At 46.7% G+C, this 17,503-nt stretch overlaps 1 protein-coding gene across 1 annotated transcript in view; it reads left to right on the top strand.

Annotated features, from left to right (window-relative positions):
- The window catches only part of GFM1 (G elongation factor mitochondrial 1), a 572,440-nt gene extending 555,443 nt beyond the window's left edge, over nucleotides 1–16,997 (top strand). The window contains exon 18 of the mRNA XM_069618451.1: nucleotides 16,394–16,997. Within this exon, the coding sequence (XP_069474552.1) occupies nucleotides 16,394–16,525 (132 nt within the window). The 3' untranslated portion in view covers nucleotides 16,526–16,997. The remainder of the gene's footprint in view (nucleotides 1–16,393) is intronic.
- Nucleotides 16,998–17,503: the final 506 nt, after the last annotated feature.

A 17,503-nucleotide genomic window follows, 5' to 3' on the forward strand; every position in this document is an offset into this window, starting at 1 on the left:
CTTGAATGCTTTTCTTATGACATTTGCGTGTATCCGAAAGAAAAAGTTGAAGAGAGTTTTACCTTGCTAACAATGACTAGAAAGCATGATGTGCTCTAGTCTGAAGAGCAAACTTATGTGGTACACTTGAAACAAGAAGTAACATTCAATTGGTCTACTTTTGTCCCCTATTATTTTCAAAATTGTTGGAACTATTACAGATGCGTAAGGACTGCTGGCCATAAAAAGGATTTTACTTGATTTAAGTAACATTGAATTGTGAAAGTTTACAAAAGTCTGGTAGCCCTTCTTTTGAGAGAGAACATGATTTAAATAACCTGTTCTATGGTATTTAAATCACTCAGGAGGGTCTGCAGCCTTGTAACTCACTTTTACCTATTTCAGAGAAGAAATATTCATTTGCATATCGGTCAGTTCTCACCCAAGGACAGTCCGGCACCAAAATGCTAGGCAATTTTCCTCTGGACACGAGTTTGAGTCTTGTGGGACCTAATCCAAGAGTCAAAGCTGAGCCTGTCTAGCGTACAATGAGCAAGGGTTCCACATCTGGATTACCCTTAGTGACTTGACCCTCCTGAGATGGAACTTAACAAAGAACAAGTCATTTGTCCATGTTCGTTCTCAGTAGAAAGTCTCACACATTTTTGTACATTTGTTTCACTTGAGGTTTCACCCCATGTTAGTGCCACACAATGATATTATTGACTTTATCCTGGATTCATTGAGCAAAACCCAGATGTATTTAGGTGTAAATTAGCAAGTGGAGCAAGCATCCATTCATGGAGCAGCAAATCGTATTGTTCCTCAGTTTCTGAAAGTTCTGATTCTATTTTTCTTTTATCAACTAGCATATAAACAGTCATGTATCAAATCCTTTGGAATAGTTATTAAAAGTTGCGTTATATCTCCTGCCACAATGTTTAAAACTGGTGTCCTTTAATCTAGCATATGATTTAAAATTTCAGTTTTCCAAGATTGGTAGGGGATACCATATCGGCACTGCTTCAGTGATCTGACCCAAGTGCTTGTCTACTGTGTAGCCAGTTTTTTTCATTGGGTTGATAATTTTCTGATTGGCACATACATTATTTTTCCTAAAATAATTGTTATGTGCGTGACACTGTTGCAATCCTGGCATCTGAATTATTGGAATAGCTTCGGTTCCCCATTAAAACATCCTGTAAATCATGAGAATTTTGTTCAGTTTCCTTTCTCTACCTTGGGAGGGAATGTGGGGGCCGTTGTTGCACCTGGTGGCGCTAAGTGCTTATGCCCAATCTGTTTGAAAGTCGTCTTCTTGCCAATGGTTGCTTTGCCCATTTTGGCACACACGTTGACATTAAATTGGTAAAATGTTGAAACCTGTTCCTCGATGTGGTTACTTCAGCAGGTAGGATTAGCAAACCAGAGTCACTCAAAGACCCAATAGATTTTTCTGTAGCAGTAAACCTGTATCAGGTTTTATTACCGATTACTGGTTTCTACCTCAAGTTCTCTTTCACATTTTCTTTTATGAACCTGGACATTTTCCTTTAGACGTTAATTCAGAACCAATGTTTTTATGCTGAGCGCACTCGGGAATTTGAATACTAAGAGCACTATCTAGTACTTCTTTGAGCTGACAAAAGTGGCACATTCTCAACGAGTTATGTTTCACTTATCGTGACCACAACGCATGCTCGCAGCCTGAGTTTGGTGCTTCATACTCCTGATGCTGCTCATGCACATTCAGTTTACTCAAAAGCTTCAGCAGTGCCTTTGAAATGACACATTCCTCTGGATGTCATCTGCTGAACGGCTACATGTGCAAGGTCCTCCATTTTATGCAAGTAGTTTTATTTGGACATGTGCCCAATTTGGAAGGCTGGGTATTGGAATATTTTGCCAGGCTTTCAGCCTCTTTTGTTGACAGCTGCTTGTTCCTTCTGTGTGGAAATCTCCATATTTTGTTATGTTATTGAGTCATGTAAAGGGCACACTCACCTGTAGGTATCATGGCGCTGGGGGAGGAACTGAAAGCCAGCTGAAGGCCAGGAGCATAAATCAAAACAGTAGCGTTTTCAAGTTTCGCCGGAAAGTGAGATGGTCGAAGGTCTCGCGCAGGGAAAGAGGCAGATTATTCCATTCCTTGGACGCAGCTACCGAAAACGCACGGCCACCTTTGCGAGCCGATCTAAAACGGGGTACCCAAAGTCGGCAAGACCTTTGAGAGCGAAGGGCACAAGTAGGTAGATAGCGGGTAAACTTGGTCTGCAAGTTTTCGGCTCCAACGCCATAGAAGGCCCTGTGAACCATGCACATTGATTTAAACAGGATACGCTGAGCGACTGGCAACCAATGAAGCTGGTGCAACAGAGGGGTCACGTGAGCACCAAAGGGGGATGGAGAATGGAACGAGCCACAGCATTCTGCAGGAGCTGAAGCCGTCCTATCAGGTGGGCAGGTTGCGCTAGATAGAGTGAGTTGCAGTAATCCAGCACACTCCGCACCAGAGCTGCGACTACGGGGGCCTGGTTGATGACCGGCATAAACGGGAGGACTTTACGAAGGATCCTAAGCTTAAAATGGCCGGATTTACATACCGCGCTGACTTGTTCGTCCATAGTCAGAGCAGCTGAGACCCTCACGCCAAGATTGCGTACTGATGGTACCGGCACAGGAAGAGGACCTAGGGAGGAGGGCCAAAAGTCAGTGGTTCAGAAAGATTGAGGATTGGATGTGCCTACCACGAGAACCCCCTGTCTTGCTGCCGTCTAGTTTCAGCCAGTTTTGTGACATCCAGATAACTAGATCCTCAAGGCAGCGCCTAAGGCGAGATGCTGTTTCGGTTTTGGTTAGGTCGAGGCGAATCAAAATCTGGGTGTCATCCGCGTAGGAGTAAAAGCGGAACCCATGAGGCGATGTCGTATGTAGATATTAAATAGGATGGGGGACAGAGCTGATCCCTGAGGGACGTTGCAAGATAGATGGACTGGGGCCGAATGGAAGGGAGAAAGGGATCCAGATTGTGAACGATCTGCAAGGAACCTGGTAAACAATTTTAGCACTAGACCATCAATCCCTGCCTCAGAGAGCTGGGAGATAAGAAGGGCATGATCGACTGTGTCGAAGGCAGCCGAAAGGTCTAATAACAGGACTGCCCCAACACCACCCTGGTCTGCCTGGCACTGCAGGTCGTCCATGACAGAGTTAAGTACTGACTCAGTCCCTCTACCAGGCCGAAAGCCAGATTGAAAAGGATCAATAAAATGAGAGGACCCCAGGAAGGCAGAGAGAACGGGCGACACCAGCGCCTCCAGGACTTTCATCAGGAAGGGGAGAAGAGAGATCGGACGGTAGTTGGCCAGCACCTCAGGGCTGAGTGGGGGCTTTTTTAGCAAAGCAATGACCAAAGCGTGTTTAAGAGAACTAGGTATCATCCCTGTCGTGAAGGAGATGTTGACGGCAGAGGTGATAGAGTTAATTATGTCCAGCGAAGACTCTTACAGAAGGGCCAGAGGTAAAGCATCATCCGGTGATGCAGACTTTAGTTTTAGGATAGCTGATAACACATCCGTACTAGAGGAGTCTTGAGTAGGTAGGCTGTGAAAGAGGAGGGAAAATCATGTACTTAACTATACAGAATCCTCTACTCCTAATCTACAGCCCCCATTCATTTGGAGCATCCTCTTACCGCACCCGACGCACACTTTTGTTTGTGTAGCCTATCATCTGTGTAGAGGAAGTTACAAGTAACTGATTTTGCAAATACAGCTGGCAATTTGGAAAATAGTTACTACTGTGCTAGGGCTCTGCATACAATCTGACTTCCAAAGTGGTTTCATTTTAGGTTATGCTTTATTTATTTTTTAATTTTATTTATTGCATTTATTATACGCCCAAACCCGTGGGCGTCACGGCGTAGTTACAGACAACTTTGCACAAATGGATACAGTTAAAATCGATACTTTTACAAAATGGATGCAATGAAAACCGTTAGAATCAATACTTTTTACAATGGCCACAGGGTTAACGGTACATACCAGTCAGCTAAAGGGATGGGTGCAGCAGCCTAGAATTTGTTGAAAAGCCACATTTCTAAGGACTTCTTGAAACAATGGGGAGAGGGCTCATTTCTAGTTTGTAATGGGAGAGTGTTCCATATTTTTGGAGCCATTACTGGAAAGCTGCTTCCCCCAACTCTGGAACATTTGTAGCGTGGGACAGAGAGATGTCCATGTTTGTTTCATCTAAGTACTCTTGATGTCTTGTTCAAAGAGACAGCGTTGTTGAGATATGTAGGTGCCTTCTTGATGAGACATTTATGGGTTAACCAGAGTGATTTGAATATGATTCTGGCTTTTATGGGTAGCCAGTGGGCTTCCCTCCTGGTAGTGGAGATGTGGTCTGATTTCTTTTTTGACCAAGGGCTGCTCGTAGAGCTTTATTTTGCAGCAATTGCAATTTGGCCAAGTTGGTGTTTGCGGTACCTAGCATTAGAACATTATAGTAGTCTAACTTCGATACAATGAGAGCCCTGGTTAGGGTGGTGCAGTTCTGTGATGTGAGGAATTGACGACTTGGAGCAATCAGTTTGGATGTGTACGAGGTGGCCGATGATAGTGCATTAACGTGTTTGGGCATTGTTAAATTTGCATCCAAGTAAACACCTAGTGGTTTAACCTACTTTAGGACAGGAATTGGGGTTCCATCAATATTGATTGATTGAGTAGTCAGAGCGGAGGGCATTGATTTGGCTGGGGAGCCTACGATGAGTATCCCCGTTTTCTCATTGAAGCAGAGACTGTTGCTCGCCATCCAGTTTTGAATTATTGCATAGATTTTATTGATCGTAGTTGTATCCTGGTCATAGTTACCAGTGATAGGGATGAGGATTTGTGTGTAAAAATCGAGGGCAGCAAAATAATAGCTTACTATACGCATTGTATAACGTAGGCGACAGACAGGATCCTTGCGGGACTCCTAGTTGAACTGGGATGGGGTCTGTGGCCTCCTTGCCAATGGAGACACAGGATGTTCGATCAGCAAGGAAGGATTTGACTGAAGAGGAGGCTTCTTGCGAGAACTGAAAATCCTTAGCTAGTGTGGCACATCGTTTGTCATGATCGACTAGGTCGAATGTAACAGACAAAACTAATAGTAGGAGAATGCATAGTTTTCCAGCGTCTCTTAGGGAATCCATCTGCAATTGTAAGGTCCAGAAGTGCTGTTTCGAGGGGATTGGTTCCTCCGACGTATTCCACATCTATGACAGGTAATCACCACAATTGTGCTGCTTCGGAAAATTTTCGGCTCCTGCGTCGATGACATTGATACGCTTTCCTCGAGGGCCTCCGTCGATCCAACATCACTGGATGTTATAAGTAGGATGCAGGATGCCCGTAGCCTGAGTGCCATTTTTTCCGCTAACGCATTTGCTTCGGAGATCTCGGCACGCCTTGGTTCTTCTGAGTATTTCTATCGGTTCTTCGAACTTGTTTGTTTGTGAAGATATCATGTCTTTGTCTTCTTCTACCCCGCGGTCGGGATTCAAGAAGTGTCGGGACTGCGGTTCCAAGATGTCACCTACGGACCCGCACAACGCCTGCCTCTGGTGCCTCAGTGAGGACCACTCCACGGATGACTGTGATGATTGCCAGTCGCTCACATCGAAGGCCTTGCGGGAGCGGAAGAAGAAGCCCCGAAAGTCGAAATCTGCTGGGCTTTCAACTGACAATTCGAGAGGTGACTCTCTGGGTCGTCAGCATAAGTCCATGGGTTCTCGGTCCCGGAGTGGGACCCGCCATTCCTCTGCCTCTTCACTGGTCGCTTTCCCCGTCCTCGTCCAAGGACTCCGCCCTTCGGCAGGTTGCTTGCCCCAACAAGCATTCCTCTCCTGCAGAATGGGATACATTTCGTAAGGAGATGATGGCGATTTTTGAATCGCAGGGCTCCGTTCCGTCCGCGCCTTCGAGAGAAGCCGGCAGGGAACGTGCTAGGGCCACCGCTTGCACGCCTTTGGGCTCGGGTGGTCGGCACGATCATCGGGAGCCTTCGCGGTCCCGATCAGACAAGGTGGATCACTCTAGACATGCCCACTCCAGGTCCCAGTCCTTGACACCCTCGAGACCGTCGGAGCCTGTGAGGTCTTCGAAGAAGACGTCGACGCCATCGGCGCCATGTCCGTCGAGGGACTGTCTCGAAGCTCCGCCTCCAAGGAAGCCATCAACGCCATTGGGGCCGAGGCCCTCGAAGGACACGCTTGTGGCACCACCCTCGAGGCCTGTGTCGAAGCCATCGGCGCCACACTCGATGTCGACGCCGATTCCGTCGACGCCCTCAACGCCTTTCGAGGAGGCTTCATCGGAGGTGCCCTGGAGACCGGTGGAAACCCAGAGGAAGGCTCTGGCCAAGTCAAAAAATGTGGTTGTGCCTTTTTCTGTGCCCTCATCCAGGGATTTATTCCAGCCTCTTGATTTTATTTCTGCGGTGGATGAAGGGTCTGAGGAAGGTTTGGTTCCTGATGAGGTTCCTGACGACCTCTCATCTGGCCATAGCCAGATGGAAGACCTGCGTCAGTCTTTGCACGGCGCCAGTGGTCTGGACACCTCTCCGGAGGTTAAGTTCGGTAGGTCTGAGCCTGGCACGCACGCCGAGTCTTCGTACCGGCGGCTCATGTCGAGGGTGATGGAGTACTTGGGGTGGTCTGCGCCACCATTTGATTTTCTGCAGGATGACCTGACAGAAATCTTGGACCAAGGTCCACCAACTGACCCGGTACTGCCATTCCATATGGCATTGCAAAGAAGGGTGGCAGCGGCTTGGACCGCTCCAGAGAGTCTCCCGGCAGTGGGTAAGTCGTTGCCGAAAAAGTACCACCCAGCCAGTGGTGACCCCGGCTACTTGTCCTTGCACCCTACTCCGGAGAGTTTGGTGGTGCAGGCGGCTACGGCCCAGCAAAACAGTCCTCGTACCCTACCATCCCTCCTGATAGGGACGACAAACGTTTTGACGGTTGGGCGAATAAAAAAAGTATTTTCTTCAGGGGGTATGGCTTTGAAGGCAGCCAACTCCGTGTGTGCCTTAGCACGTTTCACTCACACTCTGTGGAATTGTTTTTCGTTAGCGGCTGAACATATTCCCGAAGGGGAGGAACAGGATGGCTTTCTTGCCCTTATACAGGATGGCAAGGATGCAATGTGTGTATCTGTTCACTCGGGTCTGGACGTGGCAGACTGTGTCAGCCGGTCCATGGCGGCGAGCACCGTGATGCGCAGATTTGCGTGGTTGCGGAAGTCAGGGTTTGCTCCTGATGTACAAGCCCGGCTTCTCAACATGCCCTTTGAGGGTGAACATCTTTTTGGCAGCAAGGCCGCAAAGGCTGCAGCGAAGCCGTTGAGCGCTGCAGTCCGCCAACCTCCACCAACCTTCGCCTTTTCGTCCTAGGGGACAGCAATGCAGTGGAGGTTCCTTTCGATACTACTTTACCTTTGGTAGATCGAGGGGAGCTGCAAGTCAAAGGGGCCAACGTAGGAGTACCAGAGGTGGAAAACAGGGTACTCGAGGTGCCAAGGCCACTCAAGCAGTTGCCTCTTTGCCCTCAGGCACTGCCACAGCCGCTTCAGCTCAGTCATGAGGCCATGTCCCATGGTTCGCTGGTTGGGGGAAGGCTGGCACGGCATCTTGTAGAATGGCGTGCCATTACTTCAGATGTGTGGGTTCTGCAGATCATAGCCCACGGCTACTGTCTTCCTTTCCGGCAGAGGCCACATGACAGTCCATCAGGGAATCTCTCTTTGAAGAGTCTGGATCCGCTCCTTGTGCAGGAAATCAAATCCCTGCTGGAGAAAGGCGCCATAGAACTGGTGCCTGCAGCGGAGAGGAACAAGGGATGGTATTCCCCATATTTTTTGATCCCGAAGAAAGACGAGGGGGATTGAGACCCACCATGGACTTGCGTGGTTTGAACAAGCTCCTCAGGAAGGACAAGTTCAAGATGTTTACTCTTTCTCAAATCCTCCAGGCCCTTCAACTTCAGGACTGGTTGGTGTCTCTCGACCTCAAGGACGCTTACTTTCATGTGCCGATTCATCCCAAGCACAAGAAGTACCTGAGGTTCGCAGTTGGCGACTCGCATTTTCAGTTTCGGGTCCTGCCATTCGGATTGACCTCCGCCCGAGGATCTTCACCAAGCTCATGGTGGTGGTGGCAGGAAAGGGGGGATTCACGTCTATCCCTACCTGGACGATTGGTTGATCAGGGCACGCTCTTCCGAGCAAGTCCTGGATCATCTGTCAGTCACCTGCCACTCCCTTCACAGGCTGGGCTTCTCCCTCAACTTAAAGAAGTCCCAATTGACACCTACCCAGCGGCTCCAGTACATCGGAGCAGTGCTCGACATATCCCTGGGGCTGTGTTTCCCTCCCCAGGTGAGGGCTTCTCACATTCTGCAGATGAACAAGTTTCAACATGCCCAGTCTCCTGGCATTCAAGTTCTTGAGGTTGCACAGCCTCATGGCATCCTGCATTCTCCTGCTGCCAGAGGCCATGCTGCGGGTGAGATCTCTGCAGTGGGCTCTCAAGATGCAGTGGTCGCAGTCCTCCGGCAGGATGTCGGATCCCGTTCAGGTGCCGCCCTCGGTCGCCCAGGATCTTCTGTGGTGGGCCGTCGAAGGCAATCTGATGAAGGGGGCTCCATTTTGGCTACCCTGACTGGAGGTGACGATCGTGACGGACGCATCCTTCACGGGATGGGGAGCTCATGCCAACTAGTTGAGTCAGCGGTCGTTGGTCTCCATCGGAGTCCAGACTCCATATCAATCTGTTGGAACTGAGGGCCGCCAGGCTAGCTCTGAAGGCTTTTCTGCCATCTGTGCGGGGGAAGAATGTCCTGATTCTGACAGACAATACAGTGGCCATGCACTACCTCAAAAAAAAGGGGGGGCAGGGTCTCTCCCTCTGTGCTGAGAGGCGATGCAGCTCTGGTTCTGGGCCATCCAGCAGGAAATTTTGATCTCGGCAGTTCATCTGGCCGGAGACGAAAATGAGGCTGCGGATGCTCTGAGCAGACAGAGCACGGTCTCTCACGAGTGGGAGCTGGCTCAGGAGATTCTCCTGGAGATCTTTGCCCTTTGGGGAACCCCACAAGTGGATCTCTTCGCCACCAGTGTCAACCAGAAGTGCGAAAGATTCTGCTTGCGGTAATTTCCTCCTAGAGGAGCCTTAGGGGACGTGTTCGTAGTGGAGTGGTCCTTCCCACTGCTGTACGCGTTTCCTCCAGTCCCCATCATTCCGCAAGTGCTGAGGAGGTTACGGAGGTTTGGTTCCCGAATGATCCTCAGTGCTCCGGCATGGGCCGGAGAGTGTGGTACCCAGACCTTCTCGACATGTCCATCTGCCCTCCACGCTGTCTTCCCTACCGAGATGATCTGCTCTAACGGGAGGGGGGGTCAGGTTCCCCATCAAGAGGTCAAGTCCCACAACCTTCATGCTTGGCTTCTGAACGGTTGAGGTATAAGGATTGGGACCTCCCTGAAAACGTGGTGGAGGTGTTGCTTTCAGCCAGAAGGCCTGCAACAAAGTCCCTGTACCGTTGCTGTTGGAGAAAGTTCTGCGACTGGTGCAGGGTTAAGAATGTGGATCCTTTTTCATGTGCCATTCCTGTGGTTCTGTCTTTTTTGCTTTTGTTAGCCCACAACGGCCTGCAAGTGGGTACCATTAAAGGTTACCTAGCAGCGCTGTCCATATTTAAGAGCTTGTCTCAGGAGTGTTCTTATTTTAAGATTCCTTTGATTTCTCAGTTTCTGAAAGGGCTCACTAATGTGTTCCCACCATCACCTTTCCAGGTGCCCGGTTGGGATTTGAACCTAGTTCTAAAATTCCAAATGGGAGCTCCGTTTGAGCCTTTACATTCTTGTCCTTTGAGACTGTTGACTTTGAAAACTGTATTTTTAGTTGCGGTCACTTCCGCTCGCAGAGTGAGTGAGTTGCAGGCACTTTCCGTTAAGCCACCCTTCACGGTTTTCCATAAGGATGGGGTTGTCCTTAGGGTTGGTCCTTCTTTTCTTCCGAAAGTTGTGTCGGAATTTCATTTAAGCCAGAAGGTCATTCTTCTGGCGTTCTATCCTCCTCCACATCCTGGCAAGGAAGAAGAGAGGCTCCATAGGTTGGATCCTAGGAGAGCTTTAACTTTCTACATCTCACGCATGTCCCGGGTCAGAGTGGATGATCAGCTCTTTATAGGATACGCTGGAAGGCGTTTGGGACAAGCTGTTACTAAACAGACTTTGTCTAGATGGATAATCTTTACAATTTCTGAATGTTACGGCTTGGCGGGTAAGGACCCTCCGGTAGGCTTACAGCCCCATTCTACTTTGGCTGCCTCTACTGCCATGCAGAGGGGTGTTCCCATTCGTAACATTTGTGAAGCAGCCACATGGGCCTCTGTCCATACTTTTGTCAAACACTACTCCTTGGATTCTATCCATGGGCAAGATCTGGCCTTTGGTAAGGCAGTCCTCTATTCTGCAATTTGATTGGGCATTTTAAAATTCTAAATTCTTTCCCACCTCCTTACGTTGGTACTGCTATGGGAGTCTGTCATAGATGTGGAATACATCAGAGGAACCAATCCCCTCGAAGAACAAGTTACTTTCTTACCTGGTAACGTTCCTTCGATGGGCTGTTCCGACGACGTATTCCATATCGGTCCCTCCCAGCCTGCCCCTCTACAGAATTTCTTATGCGATTGCAGCTTCCGTTTCCGCAAGGCTTTCTGTAGTTATACTGGCAGAAGATTGGTGCCACACGTTCTGGGAAAAAACGACAACTGAGGCTACGGGTGTCGTGTGTCCTACTTATAACATCCGGTGATGTCGGCTCGACGGAGGCCCTCGAGGACAGCGTATCGACATCATCGACGCAGGACGTAGACGCCGAAAATTTGCCGAAGCAGCACAGCTGTGGTGATTACCTGTCATAGATGCGGAACATCCCATCGAAAGAATGTTACCAGGTAAGAAAGTAACTTGTTCTTCTGTGCTGTGATTGGGACGAAAACCAGATTGTCGAGCTCCTAGGAGGTGGTTTTGTTCGAGATGAGCTGGAATTTGAGAATAGACTATTTTATCGATTATTTTAAGCAAGAAGGGGACGGCCGTTATGGGGCGATAGTTCGTAGGGACTGTCGCATCCAGCGATTTTTAAGAGCAGGGTCACCCATGCTGCCTTGATGCTGGTGGGGACAGTGTTTGTGCTGAAAGAGGCATTAACAAATTTGGTGATGATGGGAGTGTGTGTGTGGGGGGCGCACAATTCGACTAGGTGTGCTGGGAAGCTGTCTCCTTTACAATTATAGGGTTTTAATTTGGAGATGGTGACTAACACTTTGTCTTGGCTTACTGGGGTGAATTTGAATTGGGTATTCGTATTGTCACTGGTTCCGTCAATGGTAGGTCGGGGTGAATTTTTGTTATCCAGTAGCTTTCTTTTGGTGGCGATTTTGGCTTGAACAACTTGGATTTTTGAAGCTAGAGCATTCTGTATAGTTGTACACCATGCTTTACTCGAGTTGACCTGCGTGGAGGGTGGGATGGGATTCTCCAATTCTCTGAGTATTGTAAGGAGCCCTTTGGAATTTGAGGCAGCATTACTAATACAAGTGTTCAAGGCATTGGCTTTATGAGCTATGATAGCTGCTTTGTATATTTGACTTGCTTTTAAGAATGCATTGGGAGTGTCGGTGGTATGTTTTTTTTATGAGTGTGTTCTAAGGATCTTTTATTACGCCTGAGTATTACAAGTTCGTTTTTGAACCAAAAATGTGAACGTTTGTGCGTCGGGTTTTAGTTGTAAGTGGGGCTAGGGAGTCAATGGTATTTGTTAGGCAATTATGATAGATGTCAGCAAGACAGCTGGGATTGTCACTCGAGAGGGTGTTAAGGAGAGGGCTTCCTCCAGAATGGGGGTGAGGCTGTCTGCTGTCAGGTTCCGAATGTTTCTTGTCTCAACCGTGCCCATTGTAATAGGTGTGGGGTGGAGTTTCTCATTGCTGGAAAGAGTGAAACTAATAAGATGGTGGTCTGTCCAATCAACTGGTACAATGGAATCTATTGAGATAGGAGTATTTAGTGTGAGTATCCAGTCTAGTACTCTGCCCTTATTATGAGTGGGGGGCATTGCTAACTGGTTGGGAGAAGTTCATATCTGTGAGCGAGGCGTAGAGGGCATTAGCTTTGTGGTCTTGTTTGTCATTGAATCCTAAGTTAATATCGACATGGATTATGAACTTGGTGTTGGGTTTGAGGTGGGGGGGTAATGAGGAGTGGGATGCCCGATTCAGGGTGGGTGTTATTATTGGGTGCTCTGTAGATAACCAAGATGTTGAATGTAGTTTTCGGGTTTATTGTGAGTTTAACAAGAAGTAACTCGTATCCTTCTATTAAGTCCAGTAGGCAAGTTCTAAATTGCAGGTTGGATTTGGCTATTATGGCCACTCCACCTCCCTGTGCATTAAGTCTATCTGTCCTTGTAATGTTGAATCCTGGTGCGATGGCCAGCACTAGTAGGGTGCCTGAAGCTTGGTGCAGCCAAGTTTCAGTTACAACTAGTAGATCCAATTGTTGGTCTAGGATAAGGTAATGCGTCTCAATGGTATGAACTCCTAGTGAGCGTACATTTAGAAGTGCGCCTTTGAAGCTATGAGGAGGCTCTGGGGTGGGAGGGGTCGGGGGGACACTGGACTGAGGCTGTAGGGTCATGGGCAGGGTGCTTTGTTCAGGTGCAGTATTGTATTGCACTATTAATTTGTTAGATTGGGGTGTGGTGATGGCTGGGATTATATTTATTTTGGAAGGACTAGGTGTGCACGGTTTTTGCGTTTGTGTGTAACAGGAGGCCTTTGAGGTAGGACTAGCAGGATCGTGGGGGAAGGTGCGCGCTCATGGTCTATTTAAATTAGCGTTAGTTACAGTAGTGATAGTAATGGACAGTGCACGTTGGCAAAATACACTTAGTGGCACGTTAGGTAGGCAAAACACAGTCTATGTAGTGGGAGAAGTATGACTGTTGGTACAGTGCGGGTTATACGCTTTGGCTGGATTCAAAACTATGCAGACTATTCTTGGCACAATAGTATAAAGCATCTAGATGAAAATACTAGGCATGCTAAGTAATGGCATAATCACAATGTTCGATTGCAGGTGGTAAGGCAGTGAAGGTCAGCAATCCAGTCCATTGTGCATCCCTTAGTGTGGGTGGGGTTGTTTATGCAGAGCCTGAATCCCATTGTACCGCGGGCACTGGCTAGGGAAGGGGCTTGATGGTCTCCCGGGTCGTTGAATACTAGGTTAAAGATGCCTAAGAGGAGTATTATTGAAGAGATTGTGATGATCTCTCCAAGAACAAGGAGGAGATTCTCTTCAAAGTTCAGGGAGGTGCCCGGGGGCGGTAAATGATGTTTAGAGTAATTGTGCAAGGGCGGGAGATTGACATCTTGAGGGAGAAGCCCCATTACCTTCAAGGGAGCTATTGAACTGTCTGATGGCAAGGGAATCTTTGGCCATGATCAGTGCTTAACATATCCTTTAATTTCTGAACTATTTGGCATTCTAAAGTTAAGTGCGCGTTGCAAAGAGTGTGTTTTCCTAAATGCTTGCCGCCAATAAGAGTGGTGTTGGAGTGGATTTCATGGCTTTATCTTGTCATGTATATTACAGAAAAGACATTCACTAAAATGTATATGTTGCAGTAGCTCATTTACATTTATGTCTTGCGATTTCTTCTTCCTCGCCTGATATTATTCTCTTGTTCTCGCTTTCATTTTGAGTGTATGCGTTTTACCCTTGCTTACCTTTCTTCTCTCACACAGACCCCTTGAAATGTTATTGATTCATCAAGCAAATGATTTGGGTGTTCTTGTGGCAATAAGCCCCGAGACGGCAGGCCAATACCGCCCCAGGTAATGCCCCTGGGGCCCATAGTTACAGGCCTGAGTGTAAGGAGTGCCTTAACAAGGCCTCAGGGGTATTACCTCGGGGTATTACCGCGGGCGGTATTGGCCCGCCGTCGAGGAGTTTATTGCCATTAGTATCCCGGCCCGTTAGACTGGGTTACTAATAACATTTTTTTTCTGTTCCGCGTTTCAAAAAGTCAAATAAAATGGCAGCCGGAAAAGGGAAACGCAGTTTGTTTTCCCTTTCCATGGTGGCGATCGGGAGCGGACGCGCTGGGAACAGAAGTGTTCCCAGCGCGTGCGCTCTCGAGAAAAAGAAGAAAAAAGAAGATAAGTGGGGCTGGGAGGGCAGAGAGGGGGATAGTTTGCAGGGGAGGGGGTTGGAGGAAAAAAAACATACCCGAGTCCCCGGCGGGGGACGAAGGCAGCCTCCAGCCTTGGCAAGGCTCGAAGCAGGGATTGCCCCATTTTGAGCCTCCTCATTGGCTAAGGGGCTGCCACACACCCGCCGGGAACAAACGCAGGCATGTACGTGCGTGCAAGGGATTCCCGGCCAGGTAATGGCCCGGCGAGGGCCAATCAGAATGCTTGTTACATTCTGATTGACCCTCGCCGGGGACTCATTTAAGATAGTTACTGTAGAGAAAGAGGTTACTCTGATTGTTTATCATTTACTACACTAGTTCTAGTCCTACCTTTGCTTGCCTGGAAGAGACTGCATGCAAAAGTGCTTCATGCGGACTGCTGGGAGAGTATGACAACCTGTCAATATTCATGACTTAAATGTTCTCCAAACCTTTACCGCTAATAAGAAAGTCTTCATTTTCCAAGCTAATATTGCTAGCCCACAAAAAAGAATGATTTTATTTAATTTCCAAAGGAGCCTGAGAAATCAATAACAAACATGTACAACTACACAAAAAACATTCTGCGCTACACAGATTTCTTTGGGTTTTTTGTGTTTCTTTTGGCAATGTTAAGAAATATTTATTATGTGGATCTACAGTTCTCAGCAGGGTTATATCTTTCTAAGCCATGATTTTGTGCTTACTTAAAACTACCACCCGATAGAAGCCTCATTTATCAACCAGGTCAGTATTGAAGTCCGTGCTAGATGTTTCCAGAGTTGCACCATCATGGTATAGTTTGATAAGTGGCTTGGTTTTAGTAACTCTAGTTTTGAATACGTTGGGTAAGAGACCTGGTCACTGAAGCCATTGTGATTACAGCATTAAGGGTATGGTATTGGTGTATAAGCAAAGTATAGTGCCAGACGTAATGTATGGCCCCGAGTGTTGAGAGAATCAAGGAGGTTTGGTTGCAACGGCTGGTGGGGACCGCACTGAGACGACTATTGGGTGTACCCATTTGCGTGCCAGTATGTGTACTTAGATTGGAGTTGGGGCTCGTTGCAGTTCAATCTATGCTCAACATTAGGAGCTGTGCACTTTGGTTGAAAATTCGTAAAATGTCGGACATCCCGATAGTCAAATTACTTGTTAGGGAATTGATTAAACAAAACAGTAATGTGCTGACTAGATTCAGTGACCGGTGTGCCGCTTTTATAGGGGAAATGACGTGCACTTTAACTGGGAAATAGATTTACCCATATTAAATAAGCAAATGGTGGACAAGGCCAAAATATGGGATTACTGTAAAAACCTTGAAAGGCTAAAGAGTTCCAAGCAGATACAAGAAGGGTTTGACCACATATATAGGGCTGGTTTTCTACAGCCATACCTGCTAGTGGTTCCTGTCCTGTGATCAGGAGACGATTTATGCTCCTATGTTTTAACGAACTCCCATGCATCGTGGTAATGGGAGCATGTACAAAAGCTGGTCGCGGCGTTGCCGGATTTGCCGAGATAAGTCATCCTGAAACAGTATGCCAGCTCATCCTGGCATGTCCGGCATTGTCTAGTAGGCAAAATGCTCATCTGGGTTGATTTGTACATCAGTGGGCCTTCCTTGACACCATGTCCTTTTGGGGTAGGTGCCTCGTGGGCTCTCGGATAGCATTAATTATAGCATTTGTTAAGTCCTGGTAGTAAATAATGGCACTGATTTACAATTGAATCAAACATATATATTAAATTTGGGACATGGACTTGGTTAAGCTGGCATGCTCTTAAGACCAATTAATTTTAGCAAGGGGAAGTAGTTCATTATCTGTTGCCTAGAAGTATGACAGCCCTATTGATGATTTTTCTTGGTTTCAATTAATGTTCTTAAATATCGATGTGTATGTATTTCTGATGCATGTTTGTACTTTGGTGTGAAAGGTTACTTTTTAGCTGTAACACGCCAAATAAAATAAAACATAAAAAAATTACTTGCATGAACCACCCCCAGGGATTTTAAGAAAGTGTGATTTATCAATGTATTAGTTGAGCTGCTTTTGTGAAATAATTTAGGATAATGCAAGAAAACCTTACCGTGACTGTTTTTCCCTTGTTTTTGTAGGGAAAAGGAGAATACACAATGGACTATAGCAGATACCAGCCCTGCCTATCAAGCACTCAAGAGGAATTGGTCAACAAGTATTTGGAATCTACAGGTCAACTTGCCATAAAAAAAGGAAAGGCAAAGAGCTGATTTTTTTTAACCGCTTGCGTTTCCTCATAGTTTGCTAACTTTATGCAAACTGATTACTTTCCGTTTTGTGCAGTCTTTTGAGGATTCTTTCATCAGTACACCGTTAACAGAACAGATTTTTCAGACCTCGTGGATAGTTTTTAATACCCCTTCTTCATTTTGGATATTGCAGACATTTTACATAATTCCAGCTTGGACTGTAGTTTACATTGGCTCTGTATTGGTAGACAGCAAATCAATATTCGAATTCCATCAACATGCCCGCTTTGAAATATTCAAAGAAAGTACCATTCATTTGAGTACTATTTGCCTCAATGAGAGCAGCCTCTACGTATTCTTTTTTGATGTTCAGATATATTAAACAAAATCCTGTATTATGAATGTTGTTCAAATGAGCTGCCTTTCAAGCATGGCACTTTGCTCGTATATGACTATTCTCTATAAATAAACATTTGTAGTTGAATGTGTTGAATTGTTTGTTTGTCAGATATCTTTAATGTTTCATGCATTTCTTAAAGGTGTAATCCTCACAGATTTTCATGGTGGCTCAGGCCAATAATCAAACTTTATACCACATAAATGAACGAGAAATCGAATTTGTTAATGGCACACGTGCCAAATTCAAATTTATTATTAGATTACAAAAACTGCAAGTGCTCCAATCAAGGAAGTATTCGAAGTACTTTAACATTTCACTTTAATCAGCTATTTCAACAGTTTTATTTTGCCAACTTCTTGATTATAAGGAGCACTCACTTTTTTGGTCAATCAAGACTTAAGGTTGATGTGCTGGAAGGTTCTGAATTAATCATAGCTACTGGCCATGAAAACTCCTGATGCCATGCCTTTTGCACGAGAGCAAAGGCAACCATAGACACGTTTTGGCCTCCTTAAGAACATCAGTAAAGTGATCCTATGGCCCCTAGGCACAGCAGGTTCAGGAACCATGTCAGGGACTGCCCACTCTTAGATGGAAGG

Source organism: Ambystoma mexicanum, chromosome 10 (assembly GCF_040938575.1).
Source record: "Ambystoma mexicanum isolate Mex_15411 chromosome 10, UKY_AmexF1_1, whole genome shotgun sequence".
Classification (NCBI taxonomy): Eukaryota; Metazoa; Chordata; class Amphibia; order Caudata; family Ambystomatidae; genus Ambystoma; species Ambystoma mexicanum.